We start from the raw sequence: 26,541 nt of genomic DNA, 5'->3' as shown, positions 1-26,541 counted from the left end.
GCCATCAGGTTGTCGATGATGGAGTTTGATTTCTGGAGGAGTTTCTCCTCCGGTGTCTGTCCACTTGACACCCTGCACTGCCCAATCAGGATGACTGTGACAAATCTGGTAACCTTGTCTGACTTGGTGAAGGCTCTCTGGACTAAAATACTCTGCCCACATGTTACAGGCTGGTGCTGCCCTGTCAGGATGAGGACTAGCATGGAGTATTTGGTTTATCGTGACATCTGGAGTGAAGAGTTCAGACGTATTAGAAGTGGGACATACATCCAGTTCTGGAGCTTGTTGAGATTTCTTCATCTTGGTGAGGGAGCTTTCTGCAAGGGGTAAACAAACACAAAAAATGTTTGTATGTTTCTTAAAAAGAGGGGAAAATTTGTTCTATTCTCATAGTTTTACAATAAAAAATTCACACATGCTTCTTTAACAATCGCCTCTGTATACATTTCAAATAGTAAGAATGCATTTTATCTATTTAATTTAGCCTTTTTTAATCAGACATGGAAAAAAACAACTGGAAAGAGGAAAAAAAGACCTACCTGTTCTCTCCTGGATTCTTTAAACACCTGTGGGTGCAGAGGCTTGTGTGTGTTACCGGCTGCTATATGCAAATTCTTCACACTTCAGCTGCATCCAATCAGAGCCAAGAATGAAGAGTTTGTGTTGCTCAGCCTGATCGTTCAGGAAAGGTTAGCTGAGGAGGACGGGGCTAAAAATTGGTGCATAATATAAAAAAGAAAACTAAAAAAAATGCTCAGTTCATGATAATAAGAAAACAATGACAGCGACAGAAATAAAAGGTACGTTCGCTGTCACGCGAGCAAATTGGCATGTCGACACAGTAATTTGCATACAATGAGTTCAGTAATGTTGTGAAAGTGTCAAGTTCAGCCTGAGGCTTAAATGCACTTAATGCCTCTCGCAAACACAACACTTATTTTACACACTAATGACTGCTGTCAGGCAGATGTCAAAAGTTAAAGCCTGAGGTGCTCAAGAAAGTCCCTAACAGGCTAAGTGTGAATTATTTCAAACTGCTCCATCAAGAGAATTATGATGGCAAGGTTGTTTATTTAAAAACCAAATGTGTACAAGTAACAGACAGAGACAATAAATAATGCAGAGACCATAAACATTTTCTGTATATCCACAGAATCGGGGTAAAAACAACGTGATGCAGGACCAACATTTTGCACACTTTTTGCAACTTAAACACACAGAAATGGAGAATTGTCTTGGAACGCACCTTCTCACCGGCAGAGAGAAGTTTGACACTTGAGGAAGATAAAATTTCATCCAGAGACGAACAAGACGGACCAAACAGAAGCAGAAATGATACAAAAATAAAAACGTTTGGTCTCTTCGACGACATGTTCTTTCCATATACACATTATGGAGGGACAAACACAGGTACGCATCCTTCATTCCCGTCATGTGAGTGGCAGTTTGTTTGAAGCGAAAAGACAATGCAGAATTCTTACACAGCCTGCTGCCATACAATAATGCAACATACATTTTAAAATATTGCCAGTATAATAAGCCGTCAGCCAAACAATGGTTGTAGTCAGGGAGGAAGTCTGCCTCCCTCCCAGCTACAGAAAGCAGAAGTAAAAGTTACTTTAAGCCGATCTAAAACTCATTGGCTGAAGCTGAAATGCAATGAAAGCACTTAATATTAGTGCAGATGGCGCATACGTTTGGCTGGAAGAGTCCATGATTCACTAAGTTAGTGTGTAGAAAGCATGAAGGCATTCCTTTACATTATAAGAATATTACTAAACATGAAAAGGCAAGAACAGGTGTTATAGTACATCTAAGATCCTTGAGAAGAGGAGAGCAGTATTGTTATATTAACCTCGTAAAAAAGGTCTGTGGACGTCCAGAAAAACTTCTGAGATACTTTGGTCCACGATGTCTAACTATTATCATTCCTACAATTATTAAGTCACGATCTGTTACCAACTGTGAGCCGCACACGTTTTTCTAAGAGCCGTAAATCTGAAAGAACTTCGACACTGGATTAAAAAAAAAATCCACACATTTCCAAAATATCAAAAGTAATAGAAAGGAAACAAAAAAGATAAGTAAACAAGCAATTTATATGTACACTAAATACAAGTTAAACAACACGACTTGTCTGGTTCACCCATGGCAGTCATTTTGAAGTCTTCAGTCATCTCAGCGCCCCCTCCCTCCTCAAAAACATCCTTTCATTTGATAGTCAGTCTCCTGTTGGAGAGGCAGCTGTCTCTTTTTGAATGAAGCTTGGAAATCAAGAAGTCAGTCCATGAGTGTTTACGATCTTTACGGCCACAGGATGGGGGAGAGAAGGGGTGGAGTCTGGCTCCCTCTGGTGGAGAGCTGGTGAAATGACATGAGATGAAGGCAGCGGTGCTCAGAGGTTGTCCCCTGGCTGGTACTGAGGCTCTGTGGCAGTGAAGTAGTCCTCCAAAAAGGCCTGCAGATACTCGAAGGTGGGCCTCTCCTCGGGGTCTTTCTTCCAGCACTGCACCATGAGCTCGTGCAGGGACGAGGGGCAGTCCTGTGGGCACGGCATCCTGTAGCCTCGCTCCACCTGCTCCAGCACCTCACGGTTGTTCATGCCTGGAAAGAAAAAGAAAAAAAAATAAGAAATTAAGAATTTTTTTTTCACACCCAAGTTCAGTGATGCTGAAAGAGTCAAATGCTTCTGCTGGCATAAAAAGTAGTTATTAAATAGGACGTCTGAGCGGAAGTTAGATTGGTAGGAAACTAAAAAATGCAAAACAGGAAGTGATTTCTCAGTTTTTTAGTTTGATGTTCAAAAATAAATTCAATTTTCTCACAATTTGTCCCTTTTTGCACACTGTAGTTAAGCCATGGCAGTCTTCCTGCTTCTTGCATGATGACAATAGTGTCACCACTTCTCTTTAAAATGGCACATTTCCCTTTGAAAAGCTCACACATGGCTCAGTCAACAAGTCAAAAGCAATATGCACTTTGTGTTAATGCAGGTGAAAATATAAATGTCGCATTCTGTGATTGAGCTCCACCTAGGGGCAAGGAATATAGGTGCAACTAAGCAGACTGTCATCAGCAACTGCAGAAGAAAAGCCAGCAGGGCATAATTTCACAGTGTGCAAATCACATCCAACCTGTGGGTGACACTAAATACTTTTTAAATGGATGACAAACAGATTATATATTTATTTTTTTTATAAATTTAAAGGGACAGTGTGTATTGATGAACATGTAAGCACGCTATCCATGTAAATTTCCCAGAGTTAGCCATGGGGCTTATTTTCATCTGCTGATCCAGACAGGTCATAGCAGAGTCCAAGCTTACATATTGTCCTGGTTGACACTTTTGGACAAGAAGGTGGGGCTAAAGCGCGCCCACACATCCTTGCTCCATGAGACCGTAATTTAAAAAACAATGCTTATACTGAATTAGGAAAAGAAAGTTTCAAAGTCTTCAAATAAACACACAGGGTTCTTCCTGTATTTTACATGGGGCTTGTAGTTGAACACCGTAGAAGTGAAGATTACAGAGATAATGTAAAAAAAAATCATCAGTTTATTACACTGACAGATCTCATTCTTCAAAAAATGCACGTTTTGGGGTTTAATACACACATTTCACTTATGGGCAAAAGATCTTGGCAAAAACTTCAAGTGACCCCATGGTTGTGTGATTATACACCAGCCGAGCTCCCACTGTGGATCATTTTCAGTGTGGTAATGTGGTTACAACACACTCAGTTTCTTGGAACTATGTGTAAAGTGTTTGATTGTCACCTCAGTGACTCTTAAATTGTTTCTGTTTCAGCTCTACATCCTGATTTTTTTTGTTTCAGGACTTTAGTGAATTCTCACTTTTGCTCATAGCTGTGGCAAACTTCCACTTAATTTGAGGTTTAATCAGCTGGAGTAATTAAAACACTTGTGTTCATGAATAAAAAGCTGAATAACTCATATTAGAAGAGTGTGAATTAACTGCTCTACTCTGAGAGAACTAATAGGTATTTTTCAGTCATGTGTTTGGTCTTCAGATGTAAATGTGCTGCGTTGATGAGGAGGAATTCTGTCTTTTCACATGTTCACACAACCGTCCGGGACATTGCTCTGCATAATGTACAGAGCATTATGCAACATGCTGCTCTTTTCATAACAAACACAACCACAGAGAGTGTCTCAGTAGACTTAAACGCCCTAACACACATTCTGCATTAATGAAATCTGAGCGATCATCCAGAATTGATCAAGGTTACATAATCTGCATCTCTCTGCACTCTCACCTGGATATGGCACTCTGCCCTTTGTCACCAGCTCCGTCAGCAGGATGCCAAACGACCACACGTCAGACTTGATGGTGAATTTCCCATAGAGAGCAGCCTCCGGAGCGGTCCACTTTATGGGAAACTTTGCACCTTAAAAAAAAAAGAATGAGACGTACAATTTGAGCTCCAAAACTTTCTCAATCAGCTCTGTTGTTTTGCTGATGCAAGAAAGTCTAAGTAGGTCAGTCCCCTCTGTGTTTTCTCCCCATCATCAGTGATTTCATTAGTGCAGAAACATGAGGTCTTGATAACATCCCACCAGGGAAAAAACGGAACAATTCCATTATCTCCCTCGTTCTCAGTTTGCTCTTGGCCCAAGCTGAACAAGTAAACATTTAAATCGCTCACAAGTGAGGTAGTGATCATGTTGACACAGTGACTAACTGAGTCTGAGAGCCTTTCTGGTGTACTTCACATCTGCCAACAGAGTCAGGGAGGAACTTTCAACCAGAGTCTGAGTTTTGTGTTCGATGTGTGCTCCGTTAAGTGTAAGACTTGCAGTTCAGTCATGATACTCTGCTGTCTCTGTGCCATGCTGTAACCACACGTGCTCCTGTTTTTCCACCGCTGTCACAAAAACAAGTCTCTGCTCATTTACTGCACTTAAATTTGAAAAGTAGAGTGTTTTTGCAAAAGTGTTTCTTGGAATCGGTAGAATGGAACTAGACATCTGCCAGGTCACCAACTTTTTCCTCTGACACTGAGGTTTCCACTGAGATCCTGTGGTTGGAGATGTGGAGGACACAATGAAAACACTTTACACCAGATATGTACAGAAGCTTCAACTTGATGTCTTTTGCAGCAAAGTGCTTAAAGAAACATATTTCCATACTCAGTGTGTGCACACTTTATATTTAGGCTGCTGGTTGCAGCAGCTGTTGGTCACTTAGCTCAAGCCAAGTTATAATGAGCCATGTGAACACAAGGCAGAAATTTAGATGTGGCTAAATTTAATTTTAAAGGTCCCATATTATGCAAAAAATAACTTTATTAAGTCTTTTAGTGAAATTTGTGGGTCTTTGGCTTTTCCTCCGCCCACAAAATGTGATTAAATGACAAAACCTGTACTTAGTAGTGCTTGTGAATGTAAAATCCTGACCTAAAACGAGCTGTTTGGATTTGGGGGATTTGCTGATGTCAGCAATTTCCTTTTCTGACCAATCAGGAGCAAGTCTGACCTGATTGGTCCACAGGAGCAGATACCCCCCAAACCTCCTCTCCAGCAGTGGGGAGGAGAATGCCAAAGTTGAAGAGCCATCACTGCTCTGTTTTTGGCTGCAAACAGCCACATAGTTCCATGCACAAGCTCCCCATCTCAGAAGAAGACAAGACTAAGTGGCTAGAGTTCATTTATCAAGGTAATGTGCCAGCTACACTCAGCCGACTGCTTTTCCAACTTTGGACAGCACAACAGAGGGCTAGCGAATAGACTGGTCCTGAATCCAGGCGCATTACCAACCATCCGCCAACAAACCTCAGACCCTGGAAATGTGAGTATTTTAAATGCTGTGTGCTGTGGAGCAGATGTAAGAGCTTTTCCTCAGTGTCCCCTGTCTCTGTGTTAGCTTCAGGATGCTAACTTTGGCTGCAGTTAGCCTGTTGTTTTAGCCTGTCATGTTATGATAAACGAGCTTCGCTGTTTTCTAAACATTGTGCACTCAGAGCTCGTGGCGCCGCTCTCAGTGATTAGGAAGAGCGGGGCAGCATCAGCAGAGGCTCATTTACATATGAAGGTCATGCCCACTAAATCAGAGCGTTCTGAACAGAGGGGCTATGAGAGCCTGGAAACAATGCTGCTGTGCTTGATTTATTGGCTTTTTGGACCAAAACATGTTACTACCATTTCATGAAGACATTAATGATCCATATTTAACAGCAGAAAATGAGCATAATATGGGACCTTTAAAGGGGGTTGCTCAAAAACATCTTATATACACAGCCGATTGCTATTAATTTGACTCCACATTGTCTTAGTTTTTTTTTTGAGTTTAGGTGACGCAACCTAACCCAGCAGACTCACCTTGTCTTGCTGTGTATTCATTGTCCTCAATGAGCCTGGCCAGACCAAAGTCAGCGATCTTACACACCAGACTGTCTCCAACGAGGATGTTTGCAGAGCGCAGGTCTCTGTGGATGTAGTTCATCCTCTCAATGTACGCCATGCCTGCTGCCACCTGGAAAAGTGAGTTTTTTTCATAGAACATCATATTACTGAGAAGTTTTGATTCAATCTGTGCTCTGAGGTAAAGATTTTTTTAAAGCAGATCTAGAGACAGAGCAGAAGATAAACACTTGTTGAAATCTTTTTTATAGGTCATTAAGCTTAGAAGTGTTTTCAGGTCGGCTTCTGTAAGTGCTAAACCAGATTTACTTTGCACCAAAGTTCAAGCCTCTCAAATATTTCCATTTAGCCGAATGAAAATGTTAACACTGGGATAATGCCGAGATGGAAAATGGATAACTGTGCAACTGTGAGCCGAAATTATTGGAAACAGCTGGATATGATTTAAAGGATCTACACTGTGCAGCATCAGCAAGATTTAGATTGTTTTCAGAGGCTTACCTGAGCTGCCATGTCTACTAGATTCGGCAGTTTGAGGCCTCGTCCTTCTCCGTCTTTCAGGAAGTCGAGCAAACTCCCTGAAAAGAACCAGATGACAAACAAGTCAGGAGCGGTTGTGTGGTGTTTTTTCCAGAAGCCATTTTAGATTTACATCAAAACAGAAGCATCAAGATGAGGATTTTGGTGATTACACTTGACTCAGATTCTTATTTGTTAAGTCACTGCAGGGTGTGCAACCACAAGCTTCATTTATGTGATAATTAACAAGATGTTGTAATGTGGACATGTGATGCCACACTCTAAGTAGGACACATTCTGCACTGTCCATGCAGCAGATGCATAAATTATGTAACCACAGAGTAGATGTGTGCATGTATGCAATGATGCAATATTTATAGTGTAGCTCAAAACAGCCCCTACCTTTGCTCATGTACTCAGTGACGATATAAATGGGCTCTTCAGACACCACAGCATACAGCTGCACCAGCTTGTCATGTCGGAGCTTCTTCATGATTTGAGCCTCCTCCAGGAACGACTCGGGCGACATGGTGCCTGGCTTGAGAGTCTTCACTGCCACCTTGGTGGTGCCGTTCCACGTGCCTGATCAGAAGAAGAGAGCTTGGTTAAGGTTGAGTTACCAGGATTTTTATCTTGAAAGGAAAACAGGTGTGTCGCCAGGTCTGAAAAGGGAATGTGCAAAAAAAACAGTGTTAAAGGCTAAATCCAACACTAAGTGAAAAACTTCTGGACAAGTTTGTGTTCCACCAACAAAATGTCTGTTTCTTAGCAAATGAGACAGACGTGTAGCATTTCACTGCCCGGTGTGGAACATATTAGACTGAACTGAAGTCGACCAAACTAAAACAGTATGTTTCCTCTCTGAGTTAAACTCTCCTTGGAAGTGGAACAACATGGCAGAAAAATGACCATATACACCAAGTTTTAACTTGTATTAAAGCTGGAAATCTCTTAGTCCAGTGAAAATGAAAATGAGGATAATGCACAGATGTATCATGCAAAAATCTAAATTCCTGAATGAAATCACTAAAAGCAGACACTCCACCCTGAACATTAGCTCAGTGTTATTTTAAAAGAATCCAGCACATGCAGTTTTGCAACACCACTCATAAATGTTCAAATCTGTGCCAAAAGTTACCAAAAAAAACAGAAAAGCTACGCACCCATCCAGACCTCTCCAAACTGGCCATTGCCGAGACGTTTGATGAGCTGCAGCGACTCTCGAGGGATCTCCCACACGTCTTTGGTTTTGACGGACAGGTCGGTCAGACGGGGCATGCCTTTGTGGCATGGCACGATCAGGCGGCAGCACAGCCCTGCAGCCCTGGCTGGAATAAACGAAAATACAGCTTGTGTTTTAAATAAAAGAAACCAAAAGAAAATTCATTTTTAGAGGAGGGATAGTTGAAGGAGATTGATCATGACAGGAATTTGTTGTACATCCTCTTGTTCATGCTCACCAGAGTAGTGCTGCACCAGCTGCTGGAGCGTCTCAAACTGGGCCCTGGTGGTGATGTAGTAGCCTCCGCTGTCCAGCTTGCGAATTTTATAGTGTTTGACGTGGTCTCCCTTGATGTCATCCCAGTCCTGGATGGAGAGGGAGTAGGCCCCTGGAACAGATTCAGCATGATCACAACGAACCGAAGAGAAAAATTAAAGTGGACAAGAGCATGATCTCTGGTTAGCTGGGTTTGCTTTTCTAAGAGCACATTTGGAGCTGCATGATTTCACACTACGAAAAAAGCTGAAGGGCAATGAATGCAGAGCTACTACATGCTAAATAAGTTTCACACTGTCGTAGTCAGAAGACCTTATTTTAAATTTTTCTATAAATAACTTGTGACAGCATCCGCATTAAATATTTAAGTCTGAAGTCTCACTACATTTTTATTTATTAAGAAACACTTCTGCTTGTGTCCTCAACTTTAAAAGCATTCAGCGTGTCATCATGTGAGGCGCTGCTCAGGCAGAGTACCTTTGGTTGTTTCACTCTCACGGATGAGGAAAGTGCCTCTGGCGTTGCCGTTGGAAAGAAGTTGCCTTTCTGCGTCCTTTCGGCCTAATTTACCAAAATACCAGCTGCAGGAAAAACAGGAGAAATCAAACTACTGCATGATGAGAAGCCTGTTTTTCAAATGCTCTCTTATTTTTTGTGTAAGTCACGATGCCACGTTTAGCAAAAAAAGCACAAGATAATCCTTGAAATATTTATGATACACCCTCTGCTGATGTAGCTGCCGTGCCTCAGAGTCAGAAACCTCCGTGTCAGTGTGTGAGTGAAGTTTTACTTACTCCTCAGCTTGGATGGAGTCCACCGGAGCGACGTAATTGCTGGGAATGTAACCAGTTCCACCTGTAGTTAGGGATCGAGCCTCCCACCAGTCGCCCTCTCTGTAGAGCACAGGACAGAGAGAGGAATGGACGCATGAGATAGAGAACAGATCAACAGTTACACATTATGCAGGCACAGACCGGCAGAAATAAACACTCAGATGTGGATGATCAGATTCACTGGCTGTCTTCTCTCTAGATTGCACACAAAAACAAACCGGTGCTTTCTCGTGTGTGGGCTGCAGCTTCAGTGAATCATCTCATTATCGTCCAACCGAAATCACAGTTTGTTATCATCTTTTATTCAGAAATAATTCCATAGTTATTTTTTAATTTATTGTTGATAGTTTTCTGTTAAAAAAAAAAAGACAAAGAAGGTCTTGAGGGAATGATCAGAAACGTTACTTGAGACCAGCTGCCTCTCTGGGTGTGTTATTGTTTGATTGACGGCAGCAGGCAGACACAGCTTTTGCGGTACACTGGAAGATAAAGTAAATAAACTTCTGCCACAAATGGGCAAGCCAGTTGTTGTTAGAGGAGAGTAAAAACCACATCGCCATCTGACCCCTGAAGACATTTAAAGGTATTTGTAGCTAAATCGCTATTTAGCTTAAAAAAACTACCCCACAGTGAGTGTTTTCTGGGCACTCAGCTAAGGTAGTGATAACGAGATAAGATGTGTGATAATGTTTGGGAGTTGGACAAAGCTTGTGGCTTTGTACCAAAATGTCCCCCTTTGTATAGTTTAATGAACCGTTCCTCAGTATTAAGGATGTTATCTGTGGTGGAAATTTCTCAAACCATCCTCTTATTTATCTTTTTTATCACTGTTTATTTCTGTTTCCCTCATTGTGTTAGCATCTTTTACAAACTTTGAAGACATAGGTATGAATTTAACGTCCTTTAAATAAAACATTGTGCAAACAGTAAGTGAGTTGGCTTAACATGCATAGCAAATTAAACTAACTTACAGTACAGCACATTAAGCTAACGCATGTGCTGTGTTCTCATTTTATCTGTGTTGAGGACTTCATCAGTTCTGGTTATGTTAAATGTATATTTAAGTATATTTACACAGGTTTTTTAAATAACTTTTGTTATTACGTTCTTTCTTTTTCATTTAGCAAGTGGAAGCTAGATTAGCCCAATGCTAGGCTTAAGCAGGAAGTGTGAAATAGATCACCTTCACCTCTTCTTGTTAAAGTAACTCTCCTCTTCTCTATTTTAGGGGTTACAACACCAGTTATATCAAAAATATTTCTAATTTATCCTTGTTTTACAGACATTTTTGTAAGAACACTAAGCTAGCTCAAGCTAGCTTCTAGAATGCAGTCAATCACTGCTCATCTGGAGCGCTAATTTTATAAACTGTGATATAAGTATGTCTACGTGTCTAAAACATTCTGTAGTAAACCAAATATCTATTAAGTTTTATAGGCACTATTTTGTCAGAGGGCATTAATTTTTTGTATATTTTATATCAAAAGTCCTTTAGGCTTCTATGTCAGTTTTTAAGCTATTAGCCTGGTGAGAACTAACACTTTATTTACTCACACATTCAAATGTTAGGCTTGGTAACCATTAAAACTTAAGATGAATCAAACCCTCCTAAACCGGGTTGGCTCTTCGGAAATCAAGACCAGTTGCCTTTGTTTGCATCTTATTTCAAAGACTATGTTCAAACATTCACGACTGATGTAAAACAGAGAGGGAAAACACGACCGCCACCCTTCATTCTGTCATGCAGATGTTTTCACACTTACGTGCTGTTGAGGATCTGGAACCTCTCCCCTTTTCTAAAGCTGAGGTCATCCTCAGTCCGAGCTTCGTAGTCGTACAAAGCAACAAACAGAGTCACTCCTGGAGGGAAACAGTGAAGTGGTTAGAATTAGAGCTATGTTGTGTTCTGGTGGTTAGATTTCATCCAACACATTAGCCACATTAATGACATGATAGTAGCCTTTATTAACCTCTTACTTAATTTCCTCAAATACAATCCAAATATTTTATGGTGACAATGATTTCCATGAATAGAATTTTAGATACTAAATACAAATGAGACTTATTCCAAATAAATTCAGATTATACAAATTTCATCCCATCTTGGCGGTTAAAGGAGGTCTGGAGCCACTCAATTATTTAAAATGTTTTTTTAATCATTTACTCAGAAATCTGCTTTAAAGAATTCATAATGAGAAGTTATTAATCTATCAGATGTCTGTGTTTTCTTTGAAGGAAGCACAAGCAATGTAAAACTCCATTCCCCTAATTCTGCAAAGCATTTCACTGTTTTGTTTTAACAGTTTGGTTCCCATTTGCCAGATTTGCAAGTGTTGTTTTTAGCCTCAGCAGGGAGATTAACTCATTTAACAACTAATCATTATCTGGGCGTCTAAGATTGAAATGTTTGCAGAGAAGTTAACAAAAACTAACAACATTTTGGTGTTGTGCCCTGAGCTTTTTGTGCTGTCCTAGAAAAACAAAAATCAGGTTTGACATGTAAATAAATGAGGCCATTTGTTTTGCATACAAAAACTGAATTGCATTTATCAGAGAAAGCATCCTCCAGGAATGATGAGTCCAATCCAATTTATCTGATGAGATTTGGAGCGGCCCTGGAGTCCCTGTATCTCCTAATAAGCCTCAAACTGTAAAATTATTTCATTTTCTGATTTGATCTGAATCGTCCCAGCAGTGCAGGATTTATGCTCTGTGCTTTTCCTGTCAGTGGGGTGACCTCGGAAACAGAAGAGACGAAAAAACAGCTCTCTGCCTCAGTGGCAAACATTTTGACTTTTTCTTTCCTTCTTTTTTTTCTACATGGAGTTCAAATAAGGTTTCTGCTCTCATAATTGACTGTTGTTTGACTTTCTGTCCTCAGGCTCTCTCTTTATAATCTCAGAAACTAATGTTGCTTAGTGCTACCCCACTGAAGTAATGTCTTATTCACACAAGCTGGTGGTGTTGACTTCACAAACGGCTGTTTGTCTGTTCTGGGGAAAGTTAAACTATGTAGTTGACATCAAAGTGAGAAGATTCTGCTAATGTATGCACCATCACACTGTATATATCTTTAAAATACCAAGTGAAAGACTTTAAAGTCAGCTTCTCCACAACAGGAAAAAAAAAAACTTTTTACACTATTCAGCAAGATGTTTGATGTTTATGGTCATCAGATGTGACTCAGAGAGGGCTGCTTTCATTTAGGTCACTCTGTTTTTCATTAACTCTCTTCTGGGAATTCATCCTCTGTAGGGGCATAAAATCAGCGCAGCAACACTAAATCAACACACAGCATTACTTGAAAAACAATTTAACATTTAAGGCTTCAAATTTGGTAAGGATCTAAGAAAGAAAGAGGTTGATTCCAGCAGAATGCAGCATTTCTAATTAATGGTGGAGGAAGACCAAGCACTTCATATTAAATGTGTATTAAGAAGCTTTTTTGGACAACAGCAACAGTTAATATTTTTCTCCTTATAATTTCCTCTTTTCCTAAAAGAATAGTTTAACCATTAGTGTCTGAAAGCTAAGGCTCCCTGCCCAAAATATTCTGATTAATAAACAGATTCTTTTCCACTTCTGTTGTTTACCAGAAGAAAAAAAGTAGAATATATTAAGTGTTAGCCAGGGAACAAGAAAAATCTGTCAGCTCATACTTAATTAGCTGTGGCAGATGTGCTGGGGCTTCTGTTGATGTTGGCGCTCCCGTTTCCATTGATTACAATCAGATTAATTCAGAGTTAAATGTGGGCTTTTCTTTTGTAAGGTAGGATACTCAAAAATTTAGGATAGCTGCTGGTATGTGGCATCAGTTGCACAGTGAGAAAAGGCCCCGTTTACACGACAACGTTTCTTCTGAAAATGCTGAAACACAGTGAAAAAAATCTGCGTTTACACAGAAACGCGGCTGGGCTGAAAACGCTGTAGTAAGCATGCCAGGCCTGTAGGTGGTGCTATAACTGTCTTGTTAAGAAGCCGCTTTTGGGAGATCTCCACCGAAGTAGAGTTGAGTCGGTGAATGCTAAGTTAAAAAGTGGAGCAACAGATGCACATTTTGTTGAAAGACAGTCAGCAGATAGAGCAGACTGAGCAGCACAAGCACAACACGGTAGTTTGCGACGATAGTAACAACGGTACTGTTGTCTTGTTGTATGCGCTCGTGAGGAGTGGAGTGTGACGTCCGCGTTTACCGTTTACACGGCAACGGTGACAGCAGCGTTTCAGAAAAATCCCACTGCAAGACGTTTCAAAAGTTTGTGTTTAGGGTCGGCTGAAACGCCGTTTCCGTGTAAATGTGAGGCTGAAACGCAACAAAACGTTTGTGTTTCACCCCAAAACCGTTGTAATGCATCAGAAACATCAGCAAAGGCGTCCCAGACGACTCTGTTCAAGATCCCCTGTTGTTTGCTGTTCACATTAAATGCAATGAGGAGATTATTGTATGTTTCGGGTCAACACAAATTCAATCCTTTACACCTCCTCTGCTAAAGCTTTTGCTGAATACATTTTTTGTGAAAAAAACAGCTTTGTCATCTGGAATTTGCCAAGTCAGACAAATAAAAACATAGTTTCTTCACCACGGTGACTAAATTCAAATCAGAATTGTCTGAGAACTTTGTTTTTAGCCAGCTTGGGCAAATTTTCTTGCCACTAATCCTCCCTCTTAATCACCAAAGAAGGAAATCACAGACTATGATCAGTGGATATTGTGCAAGTTGTTGTTTACAAACTCCAAACTGTGCTGGGAAAGTAGCTTTTATGTTTGTGGCACATATTTGAGAAAAAACTCCAGATTAATCTGAAACTGTAAACTCTGAAAGACATCACTTGCAGGTTTAAATTCTGAGTCTGGGACCTTTTAACATGCACAGTACACATTTTTATGGGCATTTTTATCTTCTACTAACCTTTACCTGGGTATTACATGTTTATTTCCTCTGGTTTTATTTATCACATCTTGTCATTTGATGATTTTTTTTTACTGGACTGTTTTTACATCACTGCTGGAATCTCTGGTGAATCGATTGTTGTTGAATGCTTTACATAAAGTTTAATAAAAATGATGTATGATAAACAAGCTGACTATATATATTCAAACAAGTATTTAAAAGATCCTTTTCTCCCTCACCTGTTCCACCTCGAGACCGCAGTGTCCCCGACTGCGAGGACGTATGGACTCCTCCAAACACAGTCACCCCCTGTGTGGCGGCAGACGTGTGGAAGTTGTTGTAGTTCGGTATGGTAGTGACCCCAAAGCTGGGGTAGTGCTGCGGTGTCGGGTCGGACCCATAGCGGTACCCCGAGTTGTGCGAGAGGCTGGTTTCCCTGTCATCAGTGAGTTTTGCTGCTTCTTTATCCTTACATTGGACACAGCCCATCCTCTACTCTCTGTGGGGGAAAGAGAAGGAGACAGAGTGAAATTAGCACAGAGGTAAAATAATAGCTCAACAGCTGGCTCCGTGGGGGAAATTATGGTTCAATATTCCATTATTTCTGCGTTTCCTCTGAGAGTTACACAGAGCTGTGTGAAATATCTTTCAATTAGGCTGAAATTAAACACGATACTTAAAACTCTATCACTAATTATGCATAGCATAATGTGTCAGAGCAGCAGTGTCTAGCAAAGTGATCATCATGTTGCTGTTGATGGTTTTTTATGCTGAGAAAATCCAGCTCAGAGGAATAACAGCACTACTTTCCCTCCTCACTCTCCCATCTTATTACACGACCACACTTGTGAGAAGAATTTACACCCTGCCATTGCATTTACAAGCTGGCATGCCTTTTATTTTTGTTTTCTTTACAAGGAGTCGCACACCCATCAATAGGTTTACAGCTCAGAGAGAGAACCTTTACAGCAAACCTCTCCCTGACTCTACTCTGAGCCTCATGAGGGGGGCTCGGAGAGCATTTGGCCTCTCTGAAGCAAAGCTAAACCAATTTCTGGAATGACTGAGGCAATCTGCTTTGCCAATTAAAAAGAGCCTAACCATCTCAGAAGTTGTAGTTATTCTAACACACATTTGGGCCCACTGTGCACCCCTTTGAGGCTGTGCAGCGACCGCTGTCAGCACTGTTGTCTTTTATCAGCATTAGCAGCCTGCTGACTTCAGAGACGGCTAATTGGAAACACACTTGTTTTCGGACGCTGTGGACAGAGAGAGGTGGTGCCAGGGGCCAAACGCCTGAGCTACAGCAGATGGAAGAAGAGGTGAACCATCGCATCACTTTTAACCTGAGCTTAATCCACATTCAGGGAAGACCTGGTTACAGGGGGTGCTTCTTTTCTATCGTACCTAATTTGATGTTCCACTAGGAATCGCTGTCATGTGAATTATAAGATACGGAAAGGATAACAGGCCAGGAAGTGGGAAAATCTAACCGACAAATTAGTGGTCACATAGGAGACAAAGGCGGTATGATCTTTGGGATTTGTTACATCTGGTCATCAACTGAAAATATAAATCTGGAGGCATTTCAGTCACATATAAATCATTCTGGATTTTCTGCCTCTTCAATACTAAACATTTTTGTTGTTATCCGTCTGTTGATGTCACTGACGGGTCAAACATTTATCATTCCCTGTAGCTTAACTATGTATTGCTTAAAACTAAAGAGCCTGTGTGCTCTTAAGTTAGTTCCCATCTATCAAAAAGTGTTGCAATCAGGTGAAGTAATCTTTAACTTCACAGCTTAAACTGAGCTGGTTTCACAGCTGTGTTCAGGGGGACAGTGGAGCTTAATGGCTACAAGGAAAGCTACAGAGTATATGACCAAATTCTTTCAGGCCCTGTTTTACATTTACTAGCCAGAAACCTCAGTGCCTATGCTAGAAAAAAGTGCAAACAGATGTGTCACTAGCTGCTGCACACTGGGAGTTCTGCAAGAGGCTAGAGGAAAAATGAAGGAGTGTGTGAAGCTGTGTCAGTATTGAAGTCCAATATAGTGATTTATTTTTCTTCATGGGGTGAAGAAACAATTCATCTTGTTCACATAAGATGACTATCTTGTCTTGTTCTTGTTTTTTATTTTTGACTTTCGGGACTTTTTTAACCTATTTCAAAATTGCGGGAGACCACACATGAAAACAGCTCAGACTGATTTTTATCATGATAATCCTTTGATGATCACACACACAATATGACTCCATAAGATGCTAGACCACATACTGAACTTTAAGAGTAACGATTCAATTGACATGAGACCTCACAGAGGCTCACACACTGCAAAAAACGGAAATCGTATCAAATGTTTTGTCTTATTTTAAAATTGTCTTGTTATACTTGACATGAGCCACATTCAACCTAACAGTCCAGAAAATTGTCTTGTTAAAAAACAAAAATGAGGTCTAAATTGCTTGTAACAAGCAAAAAAAAAACCGCAATTGAATAAAAAAATGCTCAAAACTTTGCTTGAAAATAAAATAATGTCTTAATACAAGTAAATTTTCCCTTCCCTCTTTAAAAGCAATTCAGACATCATTTTTGTCTTTAGATAACATGAAATAAGACATTTCTCTAGACTGGAAAGGTAAGTGTGGTTCATATTAAGCCTAAAAAGACATTTTCTAGTGAAAATGAGACAAAAACACAAGATAAGATTTTAGTTTTTTGCAGTGCATGAACAAACGTGACTTCAGAAGATAAATAAATGCAGAAGATGATTGGGGTCAGCAATTGATTGTCCTAGAGTGTGACCTGTCATGCACAAACACAAAACAAGGAAAAGTATACGAGGTCATAGTGCAACAAGCTTGGCTTTGTTTTTGATTTTCCTCTTGGCTCTGGATACTGTTTTGTTTATGTTTGTTACCATGCTCATAAGCTGTAGGCTAACATGGCTAATAGCAACTATTAGTCTACTTCTCTCATTAGTTATTTGGGGTATTCTGTCTGAGGCAGGAATCCTCAATATGAAACCTTTACATGCCACACTGCATCGCTGACACTACACTCTTGAGGATTATTGGGACAAATCATTGGTTTTGATGAGCCCCAAATCAGGTCAAACGTGCCCCCTGCTCATTGGAAGAGGCAAACCAGGCCCCAAATCTGGCTTAAAATCATTTAGTGTGTGCACAAAATAATGATCAACTTTGCAGGGCTCATTTGTCCATGATTTTGATTTTCATCATAAATAAAAAAGTTGACTTGGGCTGGAAATTTTTCCTCATTATCACTCACACTGTGGTAGCAAAAAAAGGAAATGTCACAGAGAGAACAGACCAAATATCAATGATTAGCATCATCCTTTCATATCACATTTTTTTATACATTACATAGCTGGCAGGCTTCATTATGATCAGGCTTTAATGACACGAGAGAAACTAGGGCAAGGGGCCATTTCTACAACCTGCAGCCAACAGGTACAGAACATGAAGTGAAGATCACATGGTAAATTCACCTCCTCTCCATCTCTTTTCTGGTTCACATTGGACTAAAGACACAGCAGAGGGGAGAAAAATCATTTTGATTTAATACTGCCAATAAAATCCAATTAAATACCCTGAAAGGAAGAAGCCCAGTGGTAACATCACAATATAAGTCTGGACCAAAGCTAAAACCACAGACTGAAACACAAGAAGGAGAAGAAGAGCTGCAGCTTCTCTGGATATCCCCAGAATAAAAACATAATCCTCCTTGACATTAATATCCACATCTCCTGTCTCTTGGTATTTACAACACTCCTTTTACAGAGTATGAGTATTCTGAAGGGAAAATACTCCTTAAAACACAAGCCCGTAGGGTCCATTTAAGGCAAAATGATAAGATCTGGCATTTAAAATGTCAGTTTGTAAAAAAAGAAAAAGAAAAAAAGAGGTGTTTGGACAAAAACAAGCAATTAAAGGGAATTTCTATGCGTTGTTGGATTCTGTTAAAGGGCTTTATTGAGTTTTCTGACTGTTTATGGGCTGAGCAATTATTTCTCAAAAAGCTACAATGACCAGAGTGAACGCAACACTTCGACCATCGACTAAGGCAAACAAAATAACACTATACCAGAGCAGAGCAGCGTCTAGATTAATGAAGACAACACTCTTGACAACTTTAGAGAGAAATATTAAGTGAAGCGACGCAGGTGAAATGTGTTTTCTGCTGGATTTGCTCTTGAACTGCAGTGATTGAAATAGCTTCCTCTCCTGGAGGGATCACAGTAAATGAGAGGAGATCTCATGTCACCGTCGCCGTACTGCCTGCCTGTGAGGAATTATAAAAAAATGTCCTTCCCTTGAAGTAAAAAAAGCCAGGGACTACCACAGCTTTAACACGTCTGTATAGCAAGCATCCCGCTGCACAGAAACTAGGCCATCTTGTTTTGTTTATATACATGTGTTCCTATTGTGGTTTGGCTTTTTTTGGCAGTGTTCGCTGGGTAAACATTTGCATATGACTTGTGTTCATGTGGACTTTGAATCATAGCTAAATTTGCTGAATGAGACGGTTATTTTGATTTATTAAGTTTGGTTATAGTGCATTCCTCAGCAACAGGCAGATTTATCACATTTCCAGACACAAAAATATAATAAGAGTGTTCATCACGTGCTTTCAGATCCACGAGGTGACTCCTCATGTTATTCAATTACACGCATGAATCAACACTATGGATCACATCAAAATGTCAAGACAGTAATGATTTCTGCTTGTGATTCTGGGACACAGATAATAAATAGACCGCTCTACTCCCGACCTGAAGCTCAACTCGCCTCCCAAAAAAACAGATGATGACTTGGTAGCTGCTGGGCTTTCTCTTTTCGTGGCACCGCCTGGGTATCGCATGACCACCTCAGCCTGGGAGACAATCATCACGCTATTTTCAGGCCCAGATGAACAGCTTGCCTCCAAGAAGACCTTGCTGCTGTGATAATAGAAGTCCAGTGGGGAAGGAATTGTTGCTATGTGTTGTGTTGTAACACTTCATGAGAAAAAAAAAGACTTGAACACAAAACCACAGACAGACAGGGTTTCACATTAAAGCTCCTCATCCTGGCTGGCTTGAAACATAGACTGACTTTAAAGTCTCTGCACATCTGTTCAACTGTATTAATTAACCCTGCTGAGAGATTCCTTCACATCAGGAAATGAAGAAAAGCAACGATGACGATATTATCTGAACACACAAGTAACGGGACGGGGTCAGTGCCGGGCTCAACTGGAAATTAATTTCCTGAAACGATGGCTTTTATTTTGAAGCTAAACAGGCGCAAGTGCCACATCTACAGTAGAGCAGAGAGCCAGGAGCCATGATCAGCCGTTTAAAGTAAAGCTGCAGGATCAATAGGGTGAATTAAAAAGACAGACATGTCAGGGTCACACAGCGTGACTGATAGATTAGACAGGCGACAGTTGGTCCAGCCTGAGAAACACACATATGTTCCCCAAAAGGCTTGTGTAGACAAAACAGTCAAGAGCACTAGTGAGAACTCACTAGATTCTAATCTAGTGTTCACAAATTGCTGTTTTTTCACGCTTTAGATTGATGTACAAAAAAATCTTTGGCTTTTGGACTATAAAAAAACATTTCAATTAAAGCTCCAGTGACTAGTTTTTAACTGTTTAAGAAACAAACTGAAACTTACAGCAATCCCTGTTTGTTACCTAAAACAAGATCATCGCCAAAAAGATTGACAATTTATATGTTGTGATTTTTAATCCCTGCAACAGCTATGAGGGGGTAAGTGTCAGATGAGGCCATTTCAAGGAACTGTCAAAGAACCTTCCTGACCCCTTTATCCTTTCATTTTTTTTTACCACAAATATTTGACAGTTCAAAGAAAGCTGGGTGAGATTTTTGTCAGAAAATGACTGAAAGGTGTCACTTTGTCTGGAGGGGGCAAAATGTATTTGAGCAGAAAGTTTGTCACAGGAGCCCTGAGTCAATGAATGTTAAAGATTTCGACAGGCTTTTTAAAAAAATAAAAATAAAACAGCAACAAAAAACACAATCTACTAACATAAGATAATTACTTCAGGATTTTTTCCTGAAATTTAAAGGGTTAGAAATGCTGAAGCTACAGAACTGTCAAGTGTGTGTAAAACAACAACCCAGTGGTTTCAACTCCTGAGTGAACAAACCCTTGTATTTTTAACAAGCTCACATATGTATTGCATAGGTATCCTACACCAACCTTTGTGCTTTAAAGCCTTAAAATGGGATACAAATAGAGAACAAAGTACTTTTATAGAATTCTGTCAAAAGTACCAGGTACCGACTCACTTAAATTAAAAGGTACCATGTTTACGTACCTAAATGCATCCCTGTGACTGTAAGGGAGAGAAGAGTAGCCAATTTTACATGCTGGACATGAACACTGCATTGCAAGTTTATATATTAAAGAATATATGTAAAATTGCAAAAAAAAAACATTTTACTATTAAACAGATTGATATTTTTTTACCACATAAACAAAAAAAAGTACTGACAGTTGGTACTGTTGAGTACCAATACCAGTTATCAGGTACTGGGCATCAGTACCGTACCGTTTCAAATGGGAAAGGTACCCATCCCTAGGTAATTATATTGCTTTTGGTTTTGAGAAGAAAATCCTCAAAACGAAAAAACTGAAGCCATTAAGAAGTTGGTTCTGTCTGAGTTAAGTGTGGCGTCTCTACACTCACATTATTGATGAGGCATAAAACAAGGTCAAACCTCCCACACCCCTCCTACTGAAGTCATACTCGCACTGACCTTATTAAACTACAAAATGAAACGTTCTGTTCATTCATACACATGATGACATAAAAGAGGATCATTTGTGGTTGTGTGCAGATTTCAATACATATGAATCTTACTCCTGTGAATACTGGATTTGGTACAACTTTGACAATCTCCTCCTTATGGCTGCCATTCTCTAGATAGTTACAATATTTGCTTGTGTCGGACAACTGAGTTCATTCAGTGTATCAACAACAACACAATGGGCACATTTCACTCTGCTACAAGATTATCAGCACAATGAAACGCAGTGTTAGGTCTTTCAAAGCATTCTTCACTTTCTGAATGAGCTCGTTATTTCAAACCTACAGCTGAGCTTCATGCAGTACTTACGTGTGGGTTAAAGCCTAACTGTGCTTTGGTGTCACAACGTTCACAGCGGAGTGTGTTGAGTCATGTTGTTAAATCACTCACCCTATTGTGAAAATGACCATTCAGTGTATGAGATCTGGACCATGTAGATGAGTATTTTCCAAACTGGAGAACATGGGAAATAACAAAAACATTAGCTTTCTTCTTGCTTCTTCTGTCTGCGAGCCAGTCAGGGTTTAAGAGGCTCTTTCCAAATGTGGTGCCAGTGGAGGGTAATGTTCAATGTAAGAATGCACTGGAAATAATGATGTGGTGGGTCTGCAGTGATGGAAGATGGAGGCTTTCTGGTAGTTCTGAGTAACCAACCACAACGTGTAGGAGTTATGTACATATAGAAGTCACTTTAAAGCAGCATAGCCCAAAAAATCTCCAGTGCAGACTGCAGACATCCTATATTTGAAGATTTACAACATCATTGTGTTTTTGGACCACACAAAACATTTGAATAGCATCAACTAGGAGTCCTCTATGTTCTGTCCTCAAGTTGTAAACAATCAGCTAGTTAGTCAGACCCAATGACATTTTGTCTTATAACACAACATGTTGTATAAGATTTTACATGAGCATTGGAATCTGAAAAGTTCACTCAAATGGTTATTCACTTTACAAAACAGCTTTTGATTAGTTCTCTGTTCATGACCTTATCGATAAATCAACTAATCTTGAAATATCTGCACAAAAATAATCATGTAGGTGATTGCAACCACTGGCTAACAGACATCAGTAAGAATGATAAATATCCTGCAAATGAGCACTTTCTGTGTTAACTAAGGACAAAATCAACCCCATACTGAGCTCTACATTTCTTTTAGACACATTTAATCTACTTTAGGTGGAGGCTCATGAGCCAATTTGTCACATCAGCTGTATGGACATGGAGGCCTGAGGGGAAAATAACCATTATTTACGTTGATACACATCACGCATGCTAACTGTGTAGTCATAACAAGAGCTTCATGGCTCTGGGTGCATGTTTGCAAACCTGACTGACTTCCTGCAAAATGAACACAACTGATGCTTCAGCTCCCACACTTCATATCACTACCGGTGTTTGCCAACAAGATGGATGGCTGCAGCTCCGGACTCATCAGATAACCCGATTAGGACAGCTTTAATGGGATATTAAACGAGGTGGCAATGCAATTAGCCTTTAGCATATGACAATTATTTCGGGATGAATCAATAGGAGACTGTCTGCAGGCCGTTGTGGCGTTTATCGTGTGTGTGCATGGCCTTGGTGGTCAGCTCAGCTCAGCTCTGCAGCGCATCCATCCCTGCTCCTGCTGCAACACAAGAGAAGCCCCCTCTCCACAATCACAGCTCTGCACAACATCATGCACAAAACGAGACCACCACGAACACTTCTATATGATTTCATTCCGGCTAAAGCTAACGGTTCAATATGCCTCTCAATTTGCAGAAAGCCCGGGGTGAGTCCTGGCTTGACACAATGTGTTATTTATCTCCTCTGCTCCTTCTCTCTCCGGAGATGAATTCATCTCGCAGCCCACAGCGCAGAATAGGGGACAAGGCGGGTGCACCAATTGAAATTCAACACAGGGGGAAAAAATAAGCGTGCTTACCGGAGAAATATCAGACTAATCCATCAGAGTTTCTAGGGGAGCTTTCGTGCGGAAAAGTCGCGTGAATTTTTCTACTCTCTGTGACTGTTTTTTCTTCGCATAGAAGGAGTAGCGGTGGGATACCCGTCCCTGCCGATCCAGGAGCTCCTGTCGCCGCCGTGCGTACAGATGATGACGACGGCGACGAGCGTCAACGGCCAGCAACGACAAATACTGCTTCCGGTAAATTCTTTCACAATAAAGAAATCACGTTCGCCAAAAAAGAACGTCATCACTTGTTATAATTAAACACGTCGACAGAATAATAGGAATCACTTTTGTACAAAAACTTTCAAAGTTGTCATAGACTGATGAAAATAATTATTTAATCTATTATATGTCAGTAACTTGTTATTTAAAGCGCCCGATAGAGGATTCGTCAGCGTCTGAGGCTTTTATTTTTTCCTCCACACGCTGTTTGATTTTCCGGTTAACTCCGTACGTCTTGACGTCGCCGTGATTGCGTACGCCTGATGCGCATTCTCGCCGACCCGGAGCTGTGATTGACACCTCTTTCCTCCAATCAGAGACTACAATGTGTACTGGGTCACCTCCTAGTCTGTGGAGTGACTGAAAAACAGGGTAAGGTTGGCAGATTGTCTGTGTTTGTTCAAGTGATCAGAGCTCTCTGTCTCGATCTGCTGCCTCTGCCTTTAAAATGTGAATTTGAAACAAAGGATGCAAAACACTTAACCTCATGCAGAACAAAGACAAAATCAATCAGTCTCAAAAAATTTTGGTGCTTTCAGAATTTCTAATGGTAGTCAAATTGGATTTGTTTTTGGTCCAGCTAATGTCATGCAGAGATCCTAAGGAATTTAAACGGCTCAGTGATGAACAGATAGAGAAATGTTCCACTGTGGATCAAGCAATGAAGATAAGAGAGCGCCCTGGTTTCTAATGTTGAAATCCATGTGATAAATTACCCTTACTGTGGGCTCTTAAACAGCTGAACCTGAAACAGTCTCCTTTAGTTTTTAAGGAAAACATTACTTTTAGTTGCAAATTGCAACATGGATTATAAGATATGGGAGAAACAATTGCAAGCTTGATAGATTCTTTACGATACTCTACAAGGATCTAAAGAAGTCTAAACCTTCTCAGGAATGTATTTATAATTCACAATGCTGACCTTTGACCCTTATTCTTTTAAGAATGTTCAGCCGTTTTACCGCACATGAACTTATTGCATGCTTGGCTGAATTGGTTACTCAGTGGCAAGAAGCACATCCATCCAGTATGAATGTACAAATGTACAAATGGTCATTGAGTTTGACATGTTGGCAGCAGGAATTACAAATGGAAAACCAACCTTTTAAAAAAATAAAGCTACTAACAACCTCAAAGGTGGTGGGGTCAGAGTCTGACCCTATAAGCTGCTGCTCATAAGACTTTAACAAATGTCTTGTTTACTATTATTCATAAAACTGCTGAAATTTGTCTGGAATTCTTCGTTAGTAAAATATCAGAAAATGACCATCAACGTTTACAAAGTCCAAAGTTTTAAATCATATCTTTTCATTTAATAAGATGCAGTTCCTCACATGTCCCTGTTTACATTTTGAATTACTTATGAATGACTCCACACTTAATTCACTGTCACACAAATTGGTTATGGATTATCTATCAAAGAAAAAATCTTTAGTTTCAGCTCAGATTTTACAGAGTTTGATCTTTCTTGTATCCGAAAGAAGTATTTAATTTCTCCCATTATGAGCTTTTTCCTAAACTGATTTCCTAGTTTGATTTTTCCATGCATTGATAATAAAGTCAAAGTAAGGCTGATAAAAAAAAAGTCTTATAAATGAGGATTAGATAGATTTGATTGTAGTTTTTTTTCTTCCTTTTTGAGACAAGTGAGACATTTAAAAGCAAAAACCTAGTACAATGTGCATCGTGTATATAAAACTTATAAATACTTTTGATGCACTTTTGACATTTCCTTTTAAGTACAACTTATTAAAAGAGTAAATAAGGGTCTTCTTATCTGGAAAAAAAGATCAGTGCAGACTGTTAAATAATACAAAAATATATGGATTTCAAATTTACCCTAGATTTAAATCTGTCACATGGGAATAGATAAACTGTTATAGCAGTGTCCTTATTTGAAGAAAAGTATTGATAAAAAAGATTGTGTATGAGGCAAAATAAAACTCTATGCTTGATCTTGATCGCACAAACATATCTAAAATTAAATTTCAAATAACGTGAGCCGCTTTCGGCAGATTAAAAGAGGAATCAAGGTGGATTTGTGCCACTTTCCTGTAAATTTACCTTCCTGAGGCACAAACATGCTCTACCTGGAATTCTGTCAAGTGAAACAGCATCTTTCTTTCAGCTGAAGTCTTTCTGCCTTTCTGTCTGGGTTGCAGGGTGTATTCTGAAAACACTTCATGCCCTCCAGGCTTTGTCCCCTGGCTTACATATTCATGGCAGCCCTCCACAATAATCACAGCTTTGCATGTAATCAGAATATCACAACAATGAGCGTGGCCTAGTTAGCCTGATGAAGGGAGGACGGCTGAAAGACGTCTAATTTAATCCCCAAACTGTCGTCTGCACTGCTTAGTTCTGAACTCACTCTCACCCTTATTCTCCTTCTTCATCACCAGGAGTCATGATCACTAGCGTGTGTAGCCTTTCTTCCTGGGAGCCATTTTGGACTGGTAACCATGGAGATGTGGGTCATGCAGTGATGGCAGGGAGAGGAGACTTGTGGCTGGTGGTGGTGGTGGAGTCAGAGCACTGCAGGCTGTCGAAGCAGAGGGCCATAAACTCTCATTATATCTGGGTCACCAGGATGCTCCAGCTGCAACAGGCAGACAAGAAGCTATTATGCAAGAAGAGGGATGAGGAAAGTTGTGGGCACGGGGGCTTATAGATGTAAAGGGGACGTCTGTTTACTAAGGGACATATGTCAGGAGGGTGCCTGGTAATATAACACAGGACCAGCTGACTGGAGCTGTCTCAGTCAGCTATCAAAAACATGCTGTTGTTTTGCAATCCAACAACCAATGTGACCCATTTTTGTTGCTCTGTACTGTCTGCTGTTGCATTTAACTCTGATCTGGGTTAAAAGCTGCCACATGTAAAAACAATCTTGCGAAGAAAGAAGTAATGTTGCAGCATACAGCCCATTTTTTTGAATTTTATCCAAATAAATTATCAAGAACATGTCTGCTCCTGTAGATGGGCCTGGTTAATAGGGCAATAACAGACAAATATGACAATAGATTGTAGAGAGTTAAATATGTTTAGTTGAAATAGGTTGCATCTGCATTTTAAAGCCAAATGTCTGCCATTTTGTACCCTTTAAGAGCACGTTTTTGAAGGGCTGATGTCAACGCATTTTTCTTGTTTTTAAAGATCCCCTCATCCCCTCAAATTAATACCCAACCATTTCTACAGCTGTGGGAAAGCTTAGACATTTCCTGGGTTTGAAACAAAGTCAAGTTCTTACCACGGTGGTGATTTTAAAAACAAGTTGTTGGCCATGTTGTTGTGGCTCTCCCATTGTCCATAGCCCCCCGACTCCATGACCCCCCTCCTGGCTGGATCGCGGACTTGTGATTGGTGGAGACGGACTGGCTCTGTCGTCATA

At 40.2% G+C, this 26,541-nt stretch overlaps 1 protein-coding gene across 3 annotated transcripts; it reads right to left on the bottom strand.

Moving 5' to 3' along the window:
- Nucleotides 1-1,059: 1,059 nt before the first annotated feature.
- On the bottom strand, nt 1,060-26,541 carry fyna (FYN proto-oncogene, Src family tyrosine kinase a). Of its 3 annotated transcripts, XM_074691298.1 has the most exons (13): nt 26,401-26,504; nt 25,528-25,749; nt 14,363-14,622; nt 10,995-11,091; nt 9,193-9,291; nt 8,876-8,979; nt 8,361-8,510; nt 8,064-8,228; nt 7,303-7,482; nt 6,883-6,959; nt 6,340-6,493; nt 4,278-4,409; nt 1,060-2,604 (listed from the first exon to the last, which is right to left on the bottom strand). In XM_074691298.1, exons 3-13 carry the CDS (start codon nt 14,610-14,612, stop codon nt 2,396-2,398), a joined length of 1,617 nt encoding a protein of 538 aa, XP_074547399.1. In that variant the 5' UTR covers nt 14,613-14,622; nt 25,528-25,749; nt 26,401-26,504; the 3' UTR covers nt 1,060-2,395. The 3 variants fall into 3 exon arrangements, with proteins under 3 accessions (XP_074547399.1, XP_074547400.1, XP_074547398.1); XM_074691299.1 differs by lacking the exon at nt 25,528-25,749 and having other exon boundaries at nt 26,401-26,541; XM_074691297.1 differs by lacking the exons at nt 25,528-25,749; nt 26,401-26,504 and adding an exon at nt 22,902-23,078.

Source organism: Halichoeres trimaculatus, unplaced genomic scaffold, assembly GCF_033239565.1.
Source record: "Halichoeres trimaculatus isolate MK-OKI-2021-1 unplaced genomic scaffold, fHalTri1.1 fHalTri1_scaffold_17, whole genome shotgun sequence".
In the NCBI taxonomy this organism is placed as follows: Eukaryota; Metazoa; Chordata; class Actinopteri; order Labriformes; family Labridae; genus Halichoeres; species Halichoeres trimaculatus.
This window is presented reverse-complemented; position numbering and strand designations above follow the sequence as displayed.

Coding starts and splice junctions, on each gene's coding strand:
- fyna (XM_074691299.1), bottom strand. CDS start 14,612: ATGGGCTGTGTCCAATGTAAGGATAAAGAAGCAGCAAAACTCACTGAT. Junction 8,980..9,192: donor GACTCCATCCAAGCTGAGGA/GTAAGTAAAACT, acceptor TTTTTCCTGCAG/CTGGTATTTTGGTAAATTAG. Junction 7,483..8,063: donor GTTTGGAGAGGTCTGGATGG/GTGCGTAGCTTT, acceptor TCTTCTGATCAG/GCACGTGGAACGGCACCACC.